Source organism: Dreissena polymorpha, chromosome 7 (assembly GCF_020536995.1).
Source record: "Dreissena polymorpha isolate Duluth1 chromosome 7, UMN_Dpol_1.0, whole genome shotgun sequence".
NCBI classification, from domain to species: domain Eukaryota; kingdom Metazoa; phylum Mollusca; class Bivalvia; order Myida; family Dreissenidae; genus Dreissena; species Dreissena polymorpha.
This window is the reverse complement of record NC_068361.1, coordinates 20814714-20840934: the sequence shown is the minus strand read 5'-3', so window position 1 is coordinate 20840934 and position 26221 is coordinate 20814714. Positions and strand designations below refer to the sequence as shown.

At 34.5% G+C, this 26221-nt stretch overlaps 1 protein-coding gene across 1 annotated transcript; it reads left to right on the top strand.

Moving 5' to 3' along the window:
- The first annotated feature begins 1504 nt into the window (after nt 1-1504).
- Nucleotides 1505-24912, top strand: LOC127839517 (uncharacterized). The gene is given in 13 exon segments (XM_052367907.1): nt 1505-1558; nt 4259-4411; nt 4413-4435; nt 4542-4758; nt 5702-5811; nt 11125-11159; nt 11673-11758; nt 14303-14382; nt 15871-16020; nt 17037-17220; nt 19397-19550; nt 20345-20436; nt 24877-24912. Coding segments are annotated over 13 exon segments (1374 nt in total).
- The last annotated feature ends 1309 nt before the right edge of the window (nt 24913-26221 follow it).

The window sequence follows — 26221 nt, the reverse complement described above, 5'->3', positions numbered from 1 at the left end:
GGTTTATTATTAATATAATAATTGTTTAATTATATCGACTTTGGACATGTATTTATTGTATTTTAATGTGATCAAAACCAATAAACATCAAAAAGGTACTCTCTTTTGTTGTGTTTTGCTGTTAAAGTTTAGTCGGACAGTGGGACTGACAGAAACTTATTCGGACTGACAAAAATTTCAATTCTGTCAGTCCGAATGACTGACAGATTTTTCAAGTTTTGGAGAACCCTGATTGTAGCTTAGTGCAGTGATGTGCCGAATGTAAATAAAATAATCTAGAGAAATGTTGATAACCATAAAAAATAATTGGGGTTACCAGGACTCACTACATTTCTGCCATGCGCACTACATAAAGTGCACAATGCATTTAGAAAAGGTCTTGATGCATATGGACATAATGCAGAACAGCTGGCCATTGATATCTTTTAGTCAATGGTTTAAGTCCCACATCAGCCAACGAGAGGACAATGTGTTGACATTGGAAGACCTAGGACTGTCTGAACATTTTGAATGTAGAAATGTTTGTCCATCATGTACATGTACAATACCGTTGGCTGACACTTATACCAGCTCTTTAACATATGGGAAAACACTGGGAAGCACTGTGCAAGTACTGCTTGAAAGATCTGCCCCACAAAAGTAAAGAAAATCATATATATGCTCAGCTGAAAAAGAATTCGAGGTATCAAAGGATTTGTCAGCTGCTCTCTGGAAAGGAATGCAAGTCACAAATACAGTTTTTGGTGAATGTAGGCCGCTGTTTTAACCATTTCTCAAACTATTCCAGAAGCAGGAACCACTCATTCATCTCCTGTATTACGACATGTCTGACCTCTTGAAGTAATTTTTGCCGAGATTCATCAAGTATGATGTTGTAGGGGAAAAACATGGACGCAAGCTACAAACTATTGAAGTACATATGAAGTCCCCACACTGATCTGACATTTTTCTAACCGCTCAAATGCGTGGTTGCACTTTACTGAAAAAAAATACTTATTTGTTTAAAAAGATCATGATACCTATAAAAAACTATTACGAATGACAGGGGTTTTTATCTGATTTTTGGGAAAGGGCCTGGCCTTTTTTGAGGGGAAAATTATCGCGCGAAACGCAGGATTTTGGGGGAAAAAATCACACAAAACGTCGGATTTTTGGGGAAAATAAGGAAAGTCTTAAATAATCAATTCAGCATATTTAACTGGTTTTAAAACAAATTCAAGGAAACAGAAAACTTAATTATGCAATATTTTTCTATTTTCTACACTGGATCAGGTTAACTTATATATTCAAAGGTTTAACAAAAAAAATATATTTATTTTTTATTTTTTTTTTGAGGGGAAAATGAAATCTAGAGGAAAATTTACCAGCTGAGGGGAACAAAAAATCGGAGGGAAAAGAGCCGATTTTCGGCGGGTCACAAAGAAGGAAAAAAAAAACTGAATTAGCGGGCTCTCAACTTTATCCCATTAAAAATGGTGAAATATTTAAAAAGAGATCCTTAAAAATGTTAACTGGGTCATGCTTTGTTCTTCCAACACAGATCCGAAAAAGTCATGTGGTATAGGCACTGTGAATAGAATACTGATTGTTATTTTTATTGGATGTTTTAAGGGGCACACTTACATTATTTCTTTACAAAAATCTGAAACACAGTAAGTACGGGGCCTGTCACTCGAGATGGTGTTGCCTTTAATTTAAAGTGAAAATTCCCGGATCCTGACAAGTTATGTTTGATTGGTCTTGCAGTCGGCTCGGGAACTACTTAAATAAACCCCGGGTACTCTTAAGTGTACTTAAATGTACCCCAAGGACAGAAAATGTACATACGCATACCCAGCCAATTTAGACTGTACCCAAGTTTTATTCCTGCCCCAAAATCTTGTGTCGTAAAAAGCGCTACGGAAAACAAAGCCAAATTCTAGTTTAACAAAACCTGCCTCAACATTCTTTTAATGTCCCCCACCACTATAGTGGGGGACATATTGTTTTTGCTGTTAGTTGGTTGGTTGGTTTGTTTTTTTGTTTGCTCCAACTTTATCATTTTGCCTTAACTTTTGCAATATTGAAGATTAGCAACTGCATATTTGGCTTGCATGTGTATCTCATGGAGCTGACCATTTTGAGTGGTGAAAGGTCAAGGTCATCCTTCAAGGTCAAAGGTGAAAAAAAACAATGGAAGTAATAAGCTTTAAAGGGATTATCTGAACCTGCCATATGATAAAACAAATATAAAAAAATCAAAGCGGCGCAGTAGGGGACATAGTGTCTCTGACAAACACATTTCTTGTTTGAGTATAAGTTTCCATAATATAGAGGCCATTTTACAGAATATTGACATAAATATGAACATAATTAATTTGAAACAAATAGCAAACAACGACCAATTCAGCGATAGAATTCCCGGGTGCATTTCAATAGAATTCCCGGGTGCATTTCAGTATATTTTGCAAAGCCGGGGTACATTTAAGTATACTTAACAGAGCCTGGGGATCATTAAAGCCCTACCCAAGCCAACAATCACCCGTGTTATAAGCAGACACTCTAACTGAGCTTGTCCATTAGACAAAAGCTCTTTCACTGCGTTTTAAAAATCTTACTGATCTCCTTGTGATTGCTGAAAAAATATGAATAAACACTATGAAATAAAAAAATTGGTATTCTATGGCGATTTCACTGCATTCAAGGCGTTCTGAATTTGCTGCAGCGAGACTAAAGTCTGTTCTTAATTTATTGTTATATAGCCTTTAACCTGATATTATAATATATATTCATATTAATATTGTTATTTACATATAAGGGGATGCAATACATGTGTATGGGTCAACCATTGAAATGCAAATTATTGCAATATAGGAACAAAGGAGTTGGTATGGAGAGATCTAGAGCAAAAAAAGGAGATTGCTGCACAATTTTTGCTTCCCCCATCTTTTTATTACTTAATTTTCAATGTTGGTAACTTTGAACCATGTAGTTTCTTTACATGTGACCCTGTTTTCAGTGAACTAACACTTTAACCTTTGATCTGCTCTTCACTAAAATATTCAAATGACAGTGATTGTTTTCATTTAAATTTGGGTCCGGTAGGGGGACATATTCCCAATGGAAAAAAGTATATATTTTTCCCAAATGGGAACCACAAGTTCCCAATTGAAGTTTTCCAAAAATAATAATTTCAAGTCTCAATATTTTGTTCATCTATCCAATTCTGAAAGTTAAACTTTAGTATATGTAATATTGAAATAAGTTTATTTTGAATTGTAAATTATTTTTTTAAACAAAAAAACACTTAATTTTCCAATTATAGTCAAAATGATGCTATTTTTCCCAATCCAAAGGGACCCTGCCTCATTCCCAAGATGTATTAACAAATGCCATGAACTGATTAACAGAATTAGTACAGTTTATATGACTGGGCACACAAAAAGGTGCGCTTTTTAAATTCTGGCTGTAGAAACTACAATTTTGCCTAGCATAGGTAGTGTATATTCTGTTGGCACCATGTATTGTTTTAACAAAAACATTATGAAATGTATTTATTATGAACAAATTAGGCACCTTAGTGGCTCTCTGTTTTTATCTTCCATGACTGATAAAAACAAGGTTAACAAAATTGTCCATCAGTCAAAATATTTGGAATCCTATGATTTCATTCTTGTGTTTCATAGTGTTAGTGTTGGAATAATTTGTTAAATAGGTCATATTTATGTTAACCTATGTATGTAGCAATATATTTTTTTAATAAAGACAAGTTTGAAAATAATGTATCAATAGGGAAAAATGTAATCATGTTAAACATTAAATAAATTTATATCAGATATGAAATGTTTTCTCAGCAGAGTTATTGTTACTTGCTCTCACATACATGTAATGTAACAGTTGTGCAAGAGAACTATTTATGTGCATGACGAGTCATATAAGGATCTTGAACTATATTAGCTGCCATAACCAACAATACAGATCTATCGGCTTCTGGTTAGTAACTTGTGGGGGCAACTGTCTTGGGCATCCTATTAGATATCAGTAAACAAAACATAATTTACCTTTATTTGAACTAACATCTTATTTTGTGTGTGTGGACTAGTGCTTTAAATAAACATTATATTTTTGCTGAGGTCCACTTTACCAAGCTATCATATAACGGTGTGTATTTTTAGGTCGCTGTGACGACACATTGACGAACAAAAATGAAAAAAGTGACTGAAGTGATATTAAAACGATCTTCAAGCATTTTAAACCAACAGAAGACAGTACGTTCCAGGCAAAATGCCTTCAAAAGATCCATACGTCATCCCGAGCAGATCTGCAGCTGGGTAAAATAGACGATGATGTGATATACCCCGATCTGCCACAAGTGGGTGTCCCAAACCTCCAAACCGAGGAGTTACTTAGCTTTAGGGGCCTGAAGACAATTAAGCTTCCCTTGTTTGACCAGAAAGTGAGCCTAACCTTTTTATACACTTAGAAACTCTAGCTTGAACTTGCTTTCTTGCAACTTGCTTGATTTCGGGTAACTTCAAAATAAACTCAAACGTTAATTTCAGTAAAGTGACCGGACCGGAACCGCAATATGACAAAATCCTATCAGGTTACAACACATTCAACTCTGGGCAACCGTTCAATTTCAAATACAGCAAAGGTGTCATACCAGAACTAGTCATTGTGTATGAAACATGGGGCGAGCTCAACAAAGACAAAACCAACGCTCTTGTGATACATGCTGGATTGTCTGCCAGTTCCCATGCTAAGAGTCATGAGGAATGTATTCAGAACTATGATTTTCTCCATGATGAGGGTTGGTACTATTAAATTCTTCAATTTGAGGGATGAAATTATGAAATTCTCCATTTTGAGGGTTGAAATTACCGGGTATGAAATTCTCCATTTTTAGGGTTGAAATTATGAAATTCTCTATTTTAAGGGTTGATATTATGAAATTCTTCAAGTTGAGGGTGTAATTGATAGCATGGCATAAGCTTGAAAAAACAAACATATTTCTTTATCAGATATATTATAGTTCTACAATCCTTTATTTATTGTTCACATTAATTCTAAATAATTATTTTGCATTACTTTGTTATTTAAGTACCATACTTTGTATAGGCATACATGTACATGTTTTGATCCCTCCTATCAGGTACATGTACAGGCTCTTTGTATCCCCTGCACATCAAATTGGAAGGGAGTATACTGGATTCATTTAGTCTGTTTGGCCTTCAATGATATATCTTATGGGGGGTCGGACTGTTCAGTGCACAAAAATCATAACTTTTGCTTTAATATTTTTGGAGAAATTGCCTTTTGTTTATTGTTATTCTCCCAAGGAGTGGGTGGCATTGCACTTGTCTTGACATTGACAAACTTTTAACATGTCGATTAGCTGCAACAAGTTATAGCTGAATAATGACAGTTTGTGTGTGAATATCGCTTAAAATTGCACAGTTGATTGACCTTAATGTGTAGTGATTTTGTAGAAAGATATTTTGGCCGTGACAAGTTTCGGCAGAATTGCGGCCATTTGTCTTTTTTTCACTACAAATTATTTTTATAGTCTGAAAATTGGGTGTTTGCAACACAAGAGCCATAACTTTGCTGCAATAAATTAACAGTTAATGTCATTTGTTTCTTATTGTCAAGTGGTGAGGGCCATTTCTGATGTGTGACTGCTTGATTTAATCAATTATTGATGCTTTGATTTCAGGACAACACAACACCAGGCTGGTGGGAGAAGTTTGTTGGGCCAGGCTGCGCAATTGACACTGACAAATTCTTTGTCATCTGCACCAACACTTTAGGGGGTTGCTATGGGTCATCGTAAGTCATCATACTTTAGTTTAAAACTATTTATTTTAGCTTGAATGCATCGAAAGCCTAGGGCTTACATGTATTTGAAATGCTTTGAAGTCCATTTTCTGGGACTTGAACCAGTGCTTGGTTTCTATGGGGGAGATCTAAAACGCTCCCACTGTTGGGATCAAACCCATGACCTCACGGTACCTAGGAAGACACCACATAACACTTAAAAAGGGGCAATCAATGTAGATATATTAGTTATTACAATTGTTCAATACTATTTTAGTATCAAATTCATTAATTTAACTCTGATTTCAAATGTTTACCTGAGTAATCGGACTAGATTGATTCACTTATGTAATACACCCCTTAGTAAATGTTATCATGAATTGACATTCCTAAACCTGAACCCCAGTTTAAAATGTAACCCTGTCTAGCAGGATGTTTTATTGTCATAAAATTGTAAAAAAAACAGTTAACATTTTGGCTGAAACATCTGAAAGTTTATTAACGGTTTTGCATGTCATTGTGACCTTGACTGAAAGTTTTTTGTCCTTTTTATCTAGGTTTTGGAATAATCTTTCTTTAAAGTGACTTTGGTTCAATGAAAAATCAAGATGATGAGCTTTTGCTTAATTGCTGAATAAATGTTGTTGTTTTAATGAATTTTCTGCCTGAAAAATGCAGTTGTGATAATTAAAACAATAAAATATGAGATTATTACTGAAATTATCAAATATTTTATAAAAAATATTATAATCACCATTTCCACTGGGTACTCATACTCTATTAATCATGCTTTTTTTTACACATATGTGGTATTAATGGTAACATTAAAGGGAATAGTTCACATTTATGAAAAATGACCTTATAAAAAAATCTCACACGTACATTCACAAATCTATAAATTATATTAGATCAAGCAAAACAACCGCCCTGACTATGAAAAATACTAAAATGTAATGTTTATCTCTTGATAATTATCAATGAAAATCAGAAAAATAATAAAGGGTTCTTAACAGTTTTTTTTCAATAATTTAACAAAAACATGTATTACAAACTTGACGTTTAAATGATCATCAAAAATTCAAAAGCCTGTGTGTTGTAGTGATATAATGTTAACTTTTGCTAAAAAAGGTTTCGGCGTATTTTAAAATTGTACCTTTTTCCTGGTTGCTAGTAAGTAACAGATGTGTCAGTAAACTCATGCCATGAATTTTTTCTAAAATACAAAAATCTTGAACAAGTCTCTTTAACATGATACTTACAACAAAGTTGAGATTGTTCTTGTATTTTTTTTAGATGTCTTTCTTAATAAGTCTAGCGAGTCAAGAGTTGATTTTTTTTCAAAGAAATTTAGACGATATTTTGTCTTTTCCAGCAAACTATGAGGAAATGTTTAGACACAAATTCCATCAGAATATCCATGACTGAGTCCTTTTAAACTGACTTGTAATGATTTACATAGTAATTAGTGTTGGTAATGTCATAAAATGTTATAAGTAAATTTATATTTGTGCAATCGTGTAAATTCAATTTATTCTCTCTGTTTGAATTTCTTTTAATTTTAAATGTCTGAATGCACAAGTTTTGCATACTTCAAAAAGATCCTCAGAATTGCAAATGATTTTTTTTCATCTCTATATCCTGTTCGTTTTACAAAAATCAGTTTAACAAACTTACCATAAACACTGAAGTTTTCTATATCCTGTTTATCATTGCTTGATTATGTTGTAACAAGTCCCAGTCCATAAAATTTAATTTAATTGATCTAAAACTGGCATATGTACCATAATGATGTTTATTCTTGTATAAACTTAAAAAGCACTATTTTACGACGACAGAAACACTTGTTAAAAACTCTTTATTCACTGCGTATTATACATACATGTGTAAGTGTAGTCCGTGCAAGACATGTTCTTCTTATGTCAAGGGCAATATCAGACAATGTCCCAAAGCAAAATAAGACTTATTTTTTTATTATAAGTAAAAAATTATGAAATTCTTGCAAAAATAGCATGAGAAATACGTAATACATTTAATAATAAAGTTTTCTAATGTAATTTCTTGAAAGTCATATAAATAAAGTACTGCTCATGAGAAAAAAAATAATTCAAATCTGAAGTTTTATTAACCAGGTTTTCCGAAGGAAAAAACTGATTATTAGATTGGCAAATGTTGGAGGGTGGGCGGAACAAGCTTTTCCGGGCCATAACTTTGTCGTTCATTGTGAGATTTTAAATCATTTGGCATATTTGTTCACCATTATTAGACGGTGTGTCGCACAAAAGAATTATGTCGATATCTCCAAGGTCATACTTTGAGTTCAAAGGTAAATCAAAGTACTGACAGTACTGGTGTGACAATGCTTTTGAAGAGGATTGATATAAAAGCATCTATTTAAGTATCTACATCACCACAATTGTGTATGTGGGTACGAAAATTTTTGGTAGGAAAAAAATAGGTAAGAAAATTTTGGGTACAAAAATTATGCCAAAAAAAAATTGGGTACTAAAAAAGATTAGTTACGAAAAAAAATGTGGGTGGCCAACAAAAATTGGGTACGAAAAAAAAATTGGGTACAAGCAAAAATTTGGGTACGAAAAAAAATTGGGTACGAAAAAAATTGGGTACGAAAAAAAAAATGGGGGTATGGGGAAGTAGTACCCGTGGGAAACTTGATCCATTCAGCGAAACTGGGAGGCGGGTTACATTCTCTATCAAATTAAGCAAGAAATATCTTTAAAATCTGTATTTTCTGGACCACTTATCTTAAAATTATCTTTAAAAAACGTTCTGTTACAGTAAAACGTTTTGTGGGTTATAACATTACGTTTCAGCATATAAATTAAAAACTTGACATGCTCTTTAATTACACCATGCTCTTTAATTTCACATGTATATCATACCAAACTTGATATTTCGTTGTTTCCTTTCCTAAGTTAATGATGTTATGTGTACGGACGTGATCATTTCACATGCCCACGTGCATGAACATATAATTTTTCTCTTTTGATTATTGTTTATTTCTCTAATTCAATAAGCTTAGGCATGTCTGTTCGTTATGTTCGGCAATAATTTCATGATGATTCCTGAAAGAAGGTATGAGCACATAGTCGTAAGAGCACTTGAATATGTGAGTTCGCACATGAATACATGGTAAGGTTAACTAAATCTCCGCGATAAAACCTAATATATGTTTTTAAAACAGCAAACAATATCCAACAAACAAATCAATTATCAAACATAGTATGTACACTGATGTGGCTCTGTCATTTCTGTTTGAAAAGTTAATTAAATATGCAAAATGAGAAAGCACACAAAAAAGTTAATTAAATATGCAAAATGAGAAAGCACACAAAAGAGCGAGTTTCACAGATGTCATACGGCTATTATGCTGTTTATATACCATAGTTGCTACAACGTTAACAAATGGCAGGTTCGAAATAATTTGTTTTCTTTATACTCATGATCGCGTTGAAAATTAATTATACACGTTTTAATTCGCAATTTATTTACTGAATCACAACAAATGTCAAATACAATACAGAAAATGCATAGTTGTTTCATTGATCTATAAACATATAATGGATTGAATATAACTGATTTAAAACTAATGTTTTTAAACTATTATTAAATCTTTTTCCCAGAATATGCTGTCCTATTTATATCTGAGCTTCCTATACCTTTATCAATGATAATAAGCGAGGTATGCCGATTAGCAAAATCAAGCTATCTCAATCGGACTGGCTCGGTCTTTTACATAGGTCGCCATTGTGAAGAATTTTATCATGGTACCCTCGGGTAACAAACGGACAAACCCAAGTGGTCACATGATTTATATAGATTTACCTTGCACAATAACTTAAACAACAAGGTTCAGACACATTTATCTTTTACTTTTAACATCAAATATTGGCCCTAAAAACATTTTTATGCCCCCCGGTAGGGTGGCATATAGCATTTGAACTGTCCGTCCATCCATCTGTCTGTCCGACAACTTTAACATTGGCCATAACTTTTGCAATATTGAAGATAGCAACTTGATAGTTGGCATGCATGTGTATCTCATGGAGCTGCACATTTTGAGTGGTTAAAGGTCAAGGTCATCCTTCAAGGTAAAAAAAACTTATCCAGGGAAAGTAACAAGCTTTAGAGGGAGATAATTTCTATTTATCATTTAGCAGGTACTGATCATTTTTACAAGGGAAGTGATATTTTTAAATGGGATATAATTAAAAACAAAAATTAATAAATCAAAGCGTCGCAGTAGGGGGCATTGTGTATCTGACAAACACATCTCTTGTTTTTTGCAAATTTTGGGATTGCTAGTTTAAAATATATATTGAGAGTATGCATGTAATTAATTTGTCATCATAGCTACATTGTATAAAGGATTTACATGATTTGGGTAAATACATTCATTGACATTGTGCTATCAATATCAGTGACCAGTTGTAGTGTTGGACTTTTTTTGCCATTCAATAATAAATGTTATCAATAATCTGCATTACATACGGTTGATTCAGATGCAAACTAATACACAAATAACAAAACTTGCTTATTGCTGAAATTGAGGAATAACAATGTTTTGGAAATATTTGGCATGTTGAAGGGGCCTTTTCACAGATTTTGGCATGCTTTGAAGTTTGTCATTAAATGCTTTATATTGATAAATGTAAACATTGGATACAAAAAGCTCAAGTAAAAAAATCAGGAATTACATTTAAAAAAGAAAAAAAGGTAATCCTCAGCAGGGCTCGAACCACTGACCCTTGGAGTCCTGGAGTAAAAAATCTACCACTTAGACCACTCGGACATTCTTCCGAATACAATGCAAAATGCATTTTATACTTTATATAAGCAATCCTTGTAGTTTCAGAAAACACCAACAGAACGCCCTAAATTATTAATTCGTTTTGTGTTGCAACGCTTTATAATTTTCAGGTTTTTAAATCGTCAAAAGATGCATATAATGGCTATTTTAGAGCATGGTAAATGGTCAATATTACTGTTTCCTCATAAATATCATAACTAAAATGAAATTTTGCGAATCTAAAACAACTTTTTTCAATTTTGTCAATTTACCCAAACATGAAAAGGCCCCTTTTATTAAATTTCCACCCATAGGGCCTATAATCTTTTTATTCTGAAGACATTTTTAAATATGCTTTTCTGTTTTTAAATGAAAGCTTATATGGTAGCATAGTGTAAAGATAGCTAGGGTTTACATACAGTTCTTTTTAAATGCCATTGGTCATCATAAAGTAGAGTTTATTACTTATATATACTAAAGGGTGCATTATAATATTTATTATTTTTGTCCACTTTCAGAGGTCCAAGCAGTTTTAATCCATTGAATAAAAAGCTAAAGTTACTTATATATTTACACTGAAATAATTAAAACTTTACACTTTTTTGTAAAACATTATTGTTCTTCAAACATATTTTTCAAAAGTTAAAATCCTATCTTAATCTTAAAAAAGTTTTATTTTTGTAAAAAAATATTAATAATTATTTAACGAATGACTGCATTAATTTTGGTATTTAGGCACATGTATTTCCAATATTAAAATAGCACTGTTATTATCATGTGAGTCTTGTTAAGGAAAAACTTGGCTTTATGCATGTGCTTTAAGTGTTGTCCCAGATAAGCCTGTGCAGTTTGCACATGCTAATCAGGGACGTCACTTTCAATCTAGACTGGATTTTTGCTAAGATAAGACTTTCTTTAAAAGAAAAATTACATAAAAGGTGAAAGTGTCATCCTTGATTAGCCTGTGCAGACTGCTCAGGCTAATCTGGAACAAGGATCTACCTGAATGCATTAAAATTCACATGCATTTACCCAAAGCAAGGCTTGTATCTTGTTATATTTCAAAAATACGCAACCACATTCCCTGTGGTCAGTGTCACCGACATGGTGGCTGCAAAGTTCCAGGTGTTGGATCACCTCGGTATTAATAGTGTACGTTCTGTTTTTATACCCCCATTACCATTGGTAATGGGGGCTATATAGGAGTCACTTTGTCGGTCGGTCTGTCCCAAAATTTCATCCGATCTTCAACAAACTTGGTCACAAGTTGATCTAGATGATGTATAGGTCAACTTTGAATAAGGGTCATGCTGGGTCAAAAACTAGGTCACGGGGTCACTTAGTGTGTTTTAAACCAAACGTTTGTCAGGACCATAACTATGTCATTAATCGTTAGATTTTAAAATAACAATTGTTCACCATCGAGGGACGGTGTGTCATGTGAAAAAAGTATGTAGATATCTCCAAGGTCAAGGTCACACTTGGAGTTCAAAGGTCAAATGCTTGTCCGGGCCATAACTTTATCATTTATTGTGAGATTTTTAAATAATTTGGAAAATTTGTTCACCATCATTGGACGGTGTGTCGCGCCAAAGAATTACGTCGATATCTCCAAGGTCAAGGTCACACTTTGAGTTCAAAGATCATAAATGAGCTTGTCCGGGCAATAACTATGTCGTTCATTGTAGGATCTAAAAATCATTTGGCACATTTTTTCACCATCATTTGACGGTGTGTCGCGCGAAATAATTATGTTGATATCTTCAAGGTCAAGGTCACACTTAAAGTTCGAAGGTCAAAAATGGCCATAAGTAAGCTTGTCCAGGCCATAACTATGTTGTTCATTGTGAGATTTTAAAATCATTTGGAACATTTGTTCACCATCATTGGCCGGTGTGTCGCGCCAAAGAATTACGTTGATATCTCCAGGGTCAAGGTCACACTTGGAGTTCAAAGGTCAAAAATGGCCATAAATGAGCTTTTCTGGGCCATAACTATGTCATTCATTGTGAGATTTTAAAATTACTCTGTACATTAATTTTGTTCACAGTCATTGGACGGCGTGTCATGTGAAATAATTCAAAAGTTCAAAGGTCAAAATGGCCATAACAAATAATGGCATAATAATTCTTAAAAATCGCCATAAATTAGATTCTCTTGTTTTATGAAGACAGCATGCAAAATAGTCTGTGTCAATGCGGCATGTGGGGGTATACGTCACGTCTATGACAAAGCTCTAGTTTGGTCAACCATTTCCAATAAAAAAAATGTTTTCCCAAATGACTACCGGTACTTGAATTGCAATTGTAGATTTCCAAACTAAATAAAAAGAAGAAGAAACCTCAACTTTCCAGAAAAGTATAAGTTGAACTAAATTAATTATAAGAATGAAAACCCTTAAATCTTAAAATGTTAGGTATTTGTTAGCAAAAAACAACAATACCAATTTCCCATCGGCGTCGTGCTAAAACCTTAACATTGGCTCTAAAATCAAAGTGCTTCCACCTACAACTTTGAAACTTCATATGTAGATGCACCTTGATGAGTTCTACACGCCACACCCATTTTTGGGTCACTAAGTCAAAGGTCAAGGTCACTGTGACCTCTAATATAAAACTTTAACATAGGCTCTAAAGTCAAAGTGCTTCCACCTACAACTTTGAAACCTCATATGTAGATGCACCTTGATGAGTTCTACACGCCACACCCATTTTTGGGTCACTAAGTCAAAGGTCAAGGTTACTGTGACCTCTAATATAAAACTTTAACATAGGCTATTAAATCAAAGTGCTTCCACATACAACTTTGAAACTTAGTATGTAGATGCACCTTGATGAGTTCTACATGCCACACCCATTTTTGGGTCACTAGGTCAAAGGTCAAGGTCACTGTGACCTCTAAAAAAAATTTAAAAATTCTGACAAGCTTTTGCAGCAGATAGTGGCACCTGTTATGCGGTGCTCTTGTTATTCAAAATGACACGATTTTTCCCCGTACCAAAGGGCCCAGTGCTTTTCCCAAAATAAGAAAAAACTCAATAAGGCATAAAAAATATGATTAGGTTAGCTCGCATTAACTTAAAAATGGTAAGGTAGTTAGGGATAAATAAGTAATTTTTTGCGCTTGTTTCATTACCCTGCAAAATGAAATGCTTTAGGTTGTAGTGAAACAATAGGTTTATTCAAATTGTACTTAGGGGATAAGAGAATCCAACTTCAAAGGCATAAACATGTGTTAATTATTGTTCAAATCATTCTCTTTGTTGGTGAATCTATTCTTACAATGACATCAAAAAGGTAATGTAATTGCCCCTCCCCCAAAACAACAACAACAACATTAATTTTTTTAAGTTTCTTACTGGTTATTTCCTATTAAACACATAAGAACCTGTAAATATATGGGACTCTTTAGAACAATTCAATACTGTGACAGCTTTGTTAACCCTTTCCCGTTCAGAAGCAAAGTGAAAATGGCTATATGCAACCAGCATAAAACTAGAACAGCCTGCGAGTAACTGGCAGTCTGTTCAGATTTTATGCTGTTTGCTGTTCATCAGTATCTTGGGTTGGAAATGAGGTCTTTACAACATGAATCTAGTAAAAAAGGTCTTCAATTTAATTGGATTGTATAAGGGTCAAAATACATATCTGAGTGATGAAGTGTTACCGGTAAATGATATGCTTTCATCATTTGCAGTTACACGCCAGTGTTGGATCCTCTCTGGGTGGAATGTGTTCACTGACTGCTGCTGCCATGTATCCTGACAGAGTGGGCAGGCAAGTTGTGTACCTGAAGCCATTCAGAGCTAGCTTATAAATTATGCCCCTGGGGTCAAAACTAGCTCTGCCCCATGGGGGCAGATCAGTCAAATAGTGGTGAAGTAACAGTTTCACTTTAAAATAATTTTCCTATATATTATTGGAAAGCATGGAAATAGAAGAAGATAATTTTAGGGGATATAACATGTGATATTATCTCAGGAAAGTGAGACGATATCTTTTCCTTACAAGAACCACTCGTCTTTTTGTTGATCACTTTTTTAGCTCACCTGAGCACAACGTGCTCATAATGAGCTTTTGTGATCGCCTTTTGTCCGTCATATGTTGTCCGTTGTGCGGCGTCAACATTTGCCTTGTCAACTCTGTAGAGGCAACATCTATTGTCCAATCTTCATAAAATTAAGTCAGAAGGTTGGTCTCAATAATATCTTGGACAAGTTCGAAAATGGGTACATTTGCTTGAAAAACATGGCCACCAGGGGGCGGGGCATTGTTTCTTATATGACTATAGTAAAACCTTGTCAAGATGCCGGGCATTTTTCCTTATATGGCTATAGTGAAAGCTTGTTAACACTTTAGAGGCCACATTTATTGCCTGATCTTCATGAAACTTGGTAAGAAGATTCATCCCAATAATATCTTGGATGAGTTCGAAAATGATGCTGGTTGGTTGAAAAACATGGCCACCAGGGGGTGGGGCATTTTTCCTTATATGGCTATAGTAAAACCTTGTTAACACTCTAGAGGCCACATTTATTTTCCGATCATCATGAAACTCGCTCAGAAGATTTGTCCCAATGATATCTTGAATATCAGGTGAGCGACTTTGGGCCTCTCAGGCCTTCTTGTTTATTGACATGACCCCAGCATCTGTAGGTAGTCATATAGTTATTGGAGAGTACAATTTTTATTTTCCATCCTACTATCTGCACTACCCATCTGTCTGTCAGGTTAACACAAAATGACATCAATTATTCTTCCCACAAAGCTTTGTTTCTTGAAGTATGATATTTTTTAACACTATCTATACACCCACATTACATGTACCTTACTTCATGTTGATCCTGACATTAACTTACCTTTGGACTGAGACTAATTCAGAAAGAACAATGATTAGGTCAACCCTACAAAGCTTTGATACTTGCATGGATGGTGTCTTTGAACAATATCAACACACCCATATGTACTGACCTCATTTTGACCTTGACATTGACATACTTGTAGACAAAGACTTATTCAGGAAACCAAACATCCTTGGTGAAACCAAAATATTGGGTTTTGTCTAACATCAGTATGCTTCCCGCTTGCTGGCATGTTGTATTTGAGCACTTTCAACACCTTAACCTTAACATTGATATACCTTCAGACTATGACTTATTCAAGTCTGCACAAGCTGGGTCTGGAATGCCGCTGGCTGTACAGGACATAAGACCCATTTTCGCATGACATGGGTAAATTAATACGTTTGAACTTGTTCTCTCCCAGGATGGTCTCTATCTCATCCTGCGCCCAGAGCCACCCTTCCTCCATCGCCGCCCGCTACCTGCAGAGGAAGTGTATCATGGTGGACCCCAACTGGAACAAGGGCCACTACTATGATGGCAAATACCTCAAAATGGGCATGAAACTCGCCAGGTATTCACAGTTGTAATCAGGATCTCCACATATTTTTTGTATATAAGGAATTTTATCTGTTGGTACAAACAATTCTGACTCTTTTTATGTACCAATGGTAGTTTGTAATCGTTAGTTATAGTCAGGATTTCCGCATTTTTGTAAATAGGTTATCTTATCCGTTGTTACAAATAATGCTGGATCTTTTTATGTACCATGGTAGTTTGTTAGTATATTAAAGTTCATATGGATCTGATTTTGAAAAGATTATGTGGCCAGGTCATGGATAGAATCTGCAATCCACAGATTGGTAGTCAGGGTACCGTTTTACTAAGCAACTTACACAAGTCTTAGACTTACACACATATTTTAAAATAATTGAATTCCATTTATTTCAGATTGATGCAAATTAATTTGTACTTGCAATTTAACATTATTATGAATTTCATTAAAACATACCATACGTCCATGTAGCAAGAATTGAAGGAACTATACTGTATTTAGATACGTATTTTTACGCTTATGAAGTCCCTTAGAAAGCTAAATTTAGTTAAAGACCTTTCTCACAAGATTGAAATTGTAAAAACTTCATTTACAACCCTTAGATACTGATGAGCAGTGAACAGCATAAAACCTAAACAGACTGCGAGTTACTCGGTGGCTGTCCTGGTTTTATGCTGTTTGCACATAGCCATTTTCACTTTGCTTCTGAGAAGGAAAGGGTTTAATAAAGTACTCAAAAATGGCCATGGAACTTCTAGGTATAAACATACTCCTGGTAAATTGGATTATGACGGAAAATGGGCTTTGCTATTGTGGAAAATACCTAAGATAGGCATGATACTACATGTTTGTATTGATTGAGCAGGATATTTACCGGAACAGAAATTAGATGAAATATATTTATTTGATAAGATTTTGCTGAATTTCCAAATTATTTAGAAGAAAACCAAAAGAGAGACATATTGTTTTGAAAGCAGTTTTCGTACATATTTGTATAACTTAACTTATCAGTATCTATGTTTTCTTCTGTAAAGGGAGCTTGCAACCATGGGCTACAGAAGTGGACCTGAGTGGGATTTGCGTTTCGCTCGGAAACGAATTGATGAGGGGAAACCTCCGACACTGTGTCCCACCTTCATTATTGAGAGTTACATAGAGTACCAGGGAGAGCAGTTCAGCACGAAGTTTGACCCAAATTCACTATTGTATATTTCTAAGGTAATTATATTGATCAGAGGTCAAAGTGTCCTAATGGTTAAGTTGGCTGTCTAGAGACAAGGAGGTCACAAGTTGGGTTCCCACCTTGGGAGTGTTCTTTAAATCTCCCAAAATAACACTAAGTACTGGTTCTACCCAGGAAAGGGACTTAAGAGTGTTTCATTGAGCTGAAGGCTTTCAAATCAATTGCATGAAAAAATACATTATAACAAAGAAAAACTGTAGTAATTGTTTTGGCTTTGTTTTCCTATATAAAGCTTTTTTGATATGTTTTGGCATAAGGGAGGGGAAAGGGCATCGTATATATCAGTCCATCAGATTTTCTCGTCAAGGGTAATTTGGGATGATTGGGCATTCATGTGAGGTACAGCTTTTCTTGTATATTTTATTGTATTAGATAGCTGTTTTTAAACTTTTTTGTTACGATTTATTGAACATTGCTTATTATTTAAATAGGCATACATTTGTATGAGCTTAAAATATACTTGCATTTTTAATCAATGAATAATGTAGATTCACTTATTCTGTGTGACTTACCTTGAGTGTAATACAGTGGACTAGCCTTAAACATCATGATCAGCTTACCATAAAAACCAGTTTTTTATGACCAGTGTTATAAATCTTGGCCAGGTCATACCATAAAATTTAAACAACATAATATTTTAAAGGGGCCTTTTCACAGATTTTGGCATGTTTTGAAGTTTGTAATTAAATGGTTTATATTGATAAATGTAAACATTAAATTTTAAAAGCTCCAGTAAAAAATCAAAAACAAAATTTAAAAGAGGAAAAAAAAAGTAGCCCGCAGCAGGGCTCGAACCAGTGACCTCCGGAATCCTGAAGTAAAAACGCATTAGCCAACTGAGCTATCCTGCCAAGCATACATAAGATGCGTATTTTATGCGTTATATAAGCAATCTTCGTAGTTTCACAAATTTAAACGACAACAACAGAACTCTCCAAATTATTCAATAGTTTCGCGTTGCAACGCTTTATAATTTTTAGGTTTTTAAATGGTCAAAAGATGCATATAATGGCTATATTAGACCATGGCAAATGTTCAGTAATACTGTTTCCTCACCAATATCATAACTAAACCAAAAATTTGCGAATCTGAAACAACTTTTTTCAATTTTATCAATTTACCAAACTGTGAAAAGATCCCGTTAAGTTTAGAAATACTTCAATGGATATTGGATTATCTAAGGGGAGTTACTCTTTTTCATGATTTTACATGTTAAACTGAATTGTCTCCCATGTTATTCCGTTTTGAAAAAACAATATATATATCATAGTCTTACACATCAATGTTTCATCATTTCTTATTAAATGAATTTTGTCTTGTTTCCCAGAAAATCAGAAAATGGTACACTTAGATCTGTTCAATGTGCACTTTTCATTATTGTTGTCAATGTACATGGCCATCATCTTCAAATCTCAGAATTTTGAATTTATGAAATTAAGACATTTAAGACAAAAAAATATTGACTCTTAATATTATTAAAAGGTGTTATCAGGATATTTTGGAAAGGAAACTCATAGCCCTGTCTATTATGCAACTGTTGTTATTTCAGGTTTGATTTCTAAAAGTATTTAAAAAAATACATCATTCATTGATGTAGTGCAATCATATACACATTAAACAGCCAAATAAACCCTAATGTGTATATGATCGTAAAGGTCTTTAATTTATCACTGGTTTACATTTTTTCTTTACCCATTAACGATAATGTAATGGTCCATTGCATCCATCTGCCACATTTTATTACCTTAATCCGGTTATAAAACGAATGATCAAAGTCACACAACAAGCTAAAACAGGACAGAAATCTGTTTTCATAGCAAATATACCGTCTGATAATTCAGATCCATTATGTATGGATGAAAACTCGTATGACCAACATTTTTAGGCACATACAATTATTAATTTGGCCAAAAAAAGAGGGTGTTCGAAAATTTAGAGCGTTCGAAAACTTAGAGTAATAAGAGTAATATTTTGTCAAGATTGAAGGCATATTGGGTTTCAAATTTGTAGTTCTGTTATGTAATGTTTTACATGATAAACCAAATTTTTTATTTTTGTTATCCCCCTGGTAGGATGGCATATAGTAGTTGGACTGTCAGTCCGTCCGTCCGTTGGTCTGTCTGGCATTCAGTTTTTCTTTTCCCATTACAGGCCATGGACATATTCGACATTGAAGAAGGGTATAACAGCCTGGAGGAAGCATTGGAGAGAGTTGTGTGCCCTTCCATGGTTATTTGAGTGAAAACAGACATTCTTTTTCCCATTTATCAGCAGCGGGAATTAGCTACCAGTCTCACAAAGTCAGGTTGGCAGTTAACCTGTCATAACATTTATGTTATTTGCTTAGTTTCAACTTTGATGGATTATGAACTTACTTTGCACAAATGTACGCCGTCATATGATAATGAGTCACGTTTAATACCCATCTCATAACCTCATATGTCCAATAATTAAAACAATTTTGTTACAAGTTCAGTCCTGAAATTCCCAATTGTTGTTTTGACCTTGAGGTGTTTGGAACACATTAAGAAATAAAGACTATTGACGTTTTATTAGTGATTGTTTTTGTTCAGGACATACTTTGTATGTCCCTGGATCGAATGATCGGGGGTATATTGTTTTTGGCCTGTCTGTCTGTCTGTCATTCTGTCCCAACCTTGGTTAAAGTCTTGCGATAACTTTTGCAATATTGAAGATAGCAACTTGATATTTGGCATGCATGTGTATCTCATGGAGCTGCACATTTTGAGTGGTGAAAGGTCAAGGTCATCCTTCAAGGTCAAAGGTCAAATGTATGGCTTCAAAGCGGCACAGTCGGGGGCATTGTGTTTCACAAACACAGCTCTTGTTTATAGTTATAACAATTTCTTCAAATGATATAAATTATTTAAAACAATTTTTTCACCCAAGTAAAGGGAATTTTTCTTAAAATGTCCAGTTTCCCAATTGTATGTCATTCGTCCAAAATTGTGTGAAACAGCCATGATATTTTAAGCGCTTTTTTTCATTCAGTATTTGTAACTTAATTCCATAAAGTTAAATTATCCAGCTGATTTCTGTATAATTATTAAAGCTTTCATGCCTTCTGAATTGTTTTAGGAAATTCACACGTGACTTACTACGAGATAGACTCCATATATGGCCATGATACGTTCCTACTGGATCTAAACAATATTGGAGCTGCAGTGAAGGTATTGTGCATGGTGCTCTAGACAGTAATAATAAGGCATAAAACAAATGGTTTTTTTTCCACTAACAGATCAAACTCTTTTTGTGTGAAACAAATTGTGTTGATGATAAAGCTTTTAGCTCAGGTGAGCTTTTGTGACCGGTCTTTGTCCGTCGTCCGTCATCATTTGTTCGTAAACACTCTAGAGGCCACACTCATTGTCCAATCTTCATGAAACTTGGTCAGAAGCATTGTCCCAATGAAATCTCGGTCGAGTTCGAAACTGGGTCGTGCCGGGTCAAAAACTAGGTCACTAGGTCAAAAAAAAGAAAAAACTTGTAAACACAGTTCAAGTCACATTTGATGCCCAATCTTCATGTAACTTTGTCAAAAAGTTTGTCTTAATAATATGTTGGTTGAGTTCAAAAGTGGTTGGCCCAATTTTCATGAAATTTGGTCATAACATTTGTTTCCTTGATATGAGAGTTGAGTTCGAAAATGGTTCCGGTCAGTTGAATAACATGGCTGCCAGGGGGGGGGGGCCGTTTTCCTTATTTGGCTATAGAGAAACCTTGTAAACACTAGAAGTCACAATTTTTTGCCCAATCATCATAAAAGTTGGTCAAAACATTGGTTTTATTGATATCTCGGACGAGTTCGAAAAATGTCCATATCGGTGAAAAAACATGGCCGCCAGTGGGCATGGCATATTTCTTTATATGTATATAGTGAAAACATGCGAACACTCTAGAAGTCACATTTTTGGCCCAATTTTCATGAAATTTGGTCTGACAGAACATTTGTTTCCTTGATATGAGAGTTGAGTTCCAAATTGGTTCAGGTCAGTTAAATAACATGGCTGCTAGGGGGGGGGGGCAGTTTTCCTTATTTGGCTATAGAGAAATATTGTAAACACTCTAGAAGTCACAATTTTTGCCCAATCATCATAAAAATTGGTCAAAATATTGGTTTTATTGATATCTCGGACGAGTTCGAAAATGGTCCAGATAGGTGAAAAAACATGGCCGCCAGTGGGCGGGGCATTTTTCTCTATATGTTTATAGTGAAAACATGTGAACACTCTAGAAGTCACATTTTTGGCCCAATTTTCATGAAATTTGGTCAGAACATTTGTTTCCTTGATATGAGAGTTGAGTTCGAAACTGGTTCTGGTCAGTTGAATAACATGGCTGCCGGGGGGGGGGCAGTTTTCTCATATTTATATAGTAAAAAAAGCTTGTGAACACTCTAGAAGTCACATCTTTTGCCCAATCATCATGAAACTTGGTGAAAAGGTTGATTTTATATATATCACATAATTAATGCCATAATTATTGCCTTCAGATTGTCCAAATTTTCAATATATTAAACAAAATCCTTGTAAACACTCTAGAGGTCACAATTTTGTTTCAGATTTTATGAATCTTGGTCATAATATTTATTTTTGTAAGCAAAGTTTGATGTTGTTTGGTAATGGTGGTCAACTCAAAATATAGGTCACCAGGTTAAATCTTACAAAAACAAAATCACTCCATATGCCAGAGTTTTGGTTCAATAATGATGAAACTTGACCAGGATGTTTGTCAGGACAATATCTAGGTCAAGTTTGACGTTTGGTAAAGATTAAATGAACCAACTCCTCTCAGGTGAGCAAACTAGGGCCATCTTGGCCCTCTTGTTTTGTTGTTGTTGGAACATTTAATAAATTTACTATATTTACTATTATGTTTTTAGTAGTTTTGCTTAGTTTGATCATGCGTGCTCAATTTACTTTATATTGTAAAAGAATAACTGAGGCAAGACTGTGAGATAGACAATGGGAAGATTTCTGCATTCCAATTAATATTATTATTATAGCGGTGAATCATAACCTCTAATTTAAGAAAAGGTTCTGCCTATCTAACTACTGATATTTGTATGGCGCTGGTAGTTAAACAAATAAAAATGAAACTTTGTTTTAGCTTAAGGAGGAATTCTAGGATGCTTTTTAAGCGTCATGTAATTTAACACTGCTCAGAAGTTTATGATGTTTAGTTCTTAACACAATTGAGAATCGACAGGAAGGTGACAGTGAATTATTTTCTTTTGTTTGTAGGTTAATATAAGTGATATAAAAAGATTATTCACTTCAAACAGTGAAAAATAACAGTGAAACTTTTCAAAACTTCTCATTGTTGAACTGTAAAATGTCCTCATTGTTTGTCGCCATGACTCAGAACAGTTTGTATGCCCCCGAAGGAGGGCATATAGTGATCGCACTGTCCATTCGTCTGTCTGTTCGTCTGTCCGTCACACTTTGCGTTTTTGAAAAATGCTCATAACTTTTTAGCTCACCTAATTGCTCAGGTGGGCTTTTGTGACCGGTCTTTGTCCGTCGTCCGTCCGTTAACATTTGTTCGTAAACAATTTAGAGGGCACATTTCTTTTCCAATCTTCACGAAACTTGGTAAGAAGCTTTGTCCCAATAATATCTCGGTCGAGTTCGAAACGGGTCATGTCGGGTCAAAAACAAGGTCCCTAGGTCAAAAAAACAAAAACCTTGTAAACACTGTAGAAGTCACATTTCGTGCCCAATCTTTATGAAACTTTGTCAAAATGTTTGTGTTAATGATATGTTGGTTGAGTTCAAAAGTGGTTCTGGTTCGTTGAAAAACATGGCCGCCAGTGGACGGGGCAGTTTTCCTTATTTGGCTATAGAGAAACCTTGTAAACACACTAGAAGTCACAATTTTTGCACAATCATCATATAAGTTGGTCAAAACATTGATTTTATTGATATCTCGGACTACTTCGAAAATGGTCCAGATCTATGAAAAAACATGGCCACCAGTGGGCGAGGCATTTTTCTCTATATGTATATATTGAAAAAATGTGAACACTCAAGATGTCACATTTTTGGCCCAATTTTCATGAAATTTGGTCAGAACATTTGTTTCCTTGATACGAGAGTTGAGTTAGAAAATATGGTTCCGGTTAGTTGAATAACATGGCTGCGGGGGGGGGCAGTTTTCTTATATTTATATAGTAAAACAAGCTTGTGAACACTCTAGAAGTCACATTTTTTGCCCAATCATCATGAAACTTGGTGAAAAGATTGGTTTTATATATATCTCAGATGAGTTCGCAAATGTTCTCGATCGGTCAAAAAACATGGCCGCCAGGGGGGGTGGGGCAGTTTTCCTTACGTGACTAGAGAGAAACCTTGTGATTGAACACTATAGAAGTCACATTTTTTGCCTTATCATTGTGAAACTTAGTCAATACATTGGTTTTATTGATTCCTTGGACAAGTTGGAAAATGGCTCAGATCGGTGAAACACACTTTTTAGCTGTCCTGATTGCTCAGGTGAAGTTTTAGGATTGGTCTTTGTCCGCCGTCCGTCCGTCCACATTTGGTTTGTAAACACTCTAGCATTCACACTTCTCAATCTCAGTCAAGTTTGATAATGAGCAAATTCACATAATCCATGCCATAATTATAGCCCAAATTTTGATTATGTCATACAATATCCTTGTAAACACTCTAGAGGTCAAAATTTTGTTTCAGATTTTATGAATCTAGGTCAAAATATTTATTTTTGTAAGCAAAGTTTCATGTTTGGTAAGGGGGGGTCAACTCAAATTATAGGTCACCAGGTCAAATCTTACAAAAACAAAAACAATCCATATGCCAGAGTTTTAGTTCAATAATGATGAAACTTGACCAGGATGTTTGTCTGGACAATATCTAGGTCAAGTTTGACGTTAGGTAAAGATTGAATGAACCAACTCCTCAGGTGAGCGAACTAGGGCCATGTTGGCCCTCTTGTATGTTGCTTCAGATGTAACCTTCATATTTGGTATGCATGTGTGTATGGACAAGGCCTTTCCATACGCACACAAATTTTGACCACTGTGGCCTTGACCTTGAACTTAGGGTTCGCGTTTAGGTTTCAAAATCTGCGTTTAGGTTTCGAAAAATGCTCATAACTTCTATCAAAGCATTTTTGGGTGGCATATGTCATCTTATGGAGGCAGCTCTTGTTGTTTTTTTATCACTTGTGAATGAGAATAGATAATTCACTGAAGCCAACAAATATCATCTTTATCGTTTTGGCTGTGAATGTCTTTTTGCCATGATAGTTGACATATGGTATTTCTCACACTTTTTGTTATAATATTTTTGCCAATATTAGATTATTGCTTACAATCAAACTGGGAAGAATATATATGGATGTCAATCTTGTGCCGTTTAGCAACATTTTATACACCAGTAATCTAATATCGATGTTTTACATATCATGTTTTGTTACAATTTTGAAATGTGTGCCAAATATTGTTACATTCTATGCACCAGCAATCTATTAAATAGCGATGTTTTACATATCATGTTTTGTTACAATTGTGAAATTTGTACCAAACATTGTTATAAGTCAGCAACTCCATTTATTTACTTTATTAATAGGTCATCTGTTGTTTTCAGGGCTTTTTGGAGACTAAGATGTCAAACGGTCATTGAAGTCAGAGCTGAAAACTGTACTCTGCCATTACAAACAAACCCAAAACAGCTACAAACCATCCATCAATAAACAATTAAAACTGGATTAGCAACACAGAACATTTGAAGCTTTTTTTTTAAAGGGGCCTTTTCACAGATTTTGGAATGTTTTGAAGTTTGTCATTAAATGCTTTATATTGATAAATGTAAACATTAAATTTAAAAGCTCCAGTAAAAAATCAAAAATAAAATTTAAAAAAGGAAAAAAAAGAGTAGCCCGCAGCAGGGCTCGAACCAGTGACCCCCGGAATCCTGAAGTAAAAACGCATTAGCCAACTGAGCTATCCTGCCAAGCATACATAAGATGCGTATTTTATACGTTATATAAGCAATCTTTGTAGTTTCACAAATTTAAACGACAACAAAAGAACTCAACAAATTATTCAATCGTTTCGCGTTGCAACGCTTTATAATTTTTAGGTTTTTAAATCGTCAAAAGATGCATATAATGGCTATATTAGACCATGGCAAATGTTCAGTAATACTGTTTTCTCACAAATATCATAACTAAACCGAAAATTTGCGAATCTGAAACAACTTTTTTCAATTTTGTCAATTTACCAAACTGTGAAATGATCCCTTCAACATGTTATAATAGTTATATGTGTACATCAAAACAGCTATTTTGATCTAGTTTATTTTACATGCTAGCATGATATTGGGTAGAGAAGAAAACTGAAACAAGGGAGAAAAATATTTCTTCTAGGGAAATTTATTAACCCTTATCCCCATAAAAGCAAAGTGAAAATGGCTATGTGCAAACAGCATGAAACTGGAACAGCCTGCGAGTAACTCGCTGTCTGTTTAGGATTTATGCTGTTTGCTGCTCATCAGTTTCTAAGGTTTGGAGATGAAGCCTTAAAAACTGGAAAATAGTAAGAAAGGTCTTTAATTAAATGTAACTTTCTAAGGAACTTAAACAAAAATACGTATCTAATGGGTAAAGGGTTAAACATAGTAATCCAAGTGTTAGTACATAACAGAATGGGTTTGAAGGTGGAAAATGAACAAAAACACACATCTTGTGATGCATATTTTTTGTTTCTTTTGTTTGAGTTCATGTTCACCAGCAAAAATGAAGCATTTTGTGTGATTATAATGTTTATTCTTTATTGGATCATATGACTATGGAAGAAAGGTGTCAGTTACTTGATCATGCCAAATATGTTTTCTGTTAGGTGAACTTGGAACTTTTTGGTCGAGTATTTAGCATATTACATATTACTTGCTATTGTTCGCTCATCACATCATGTGGATTTTGAATGAAGTT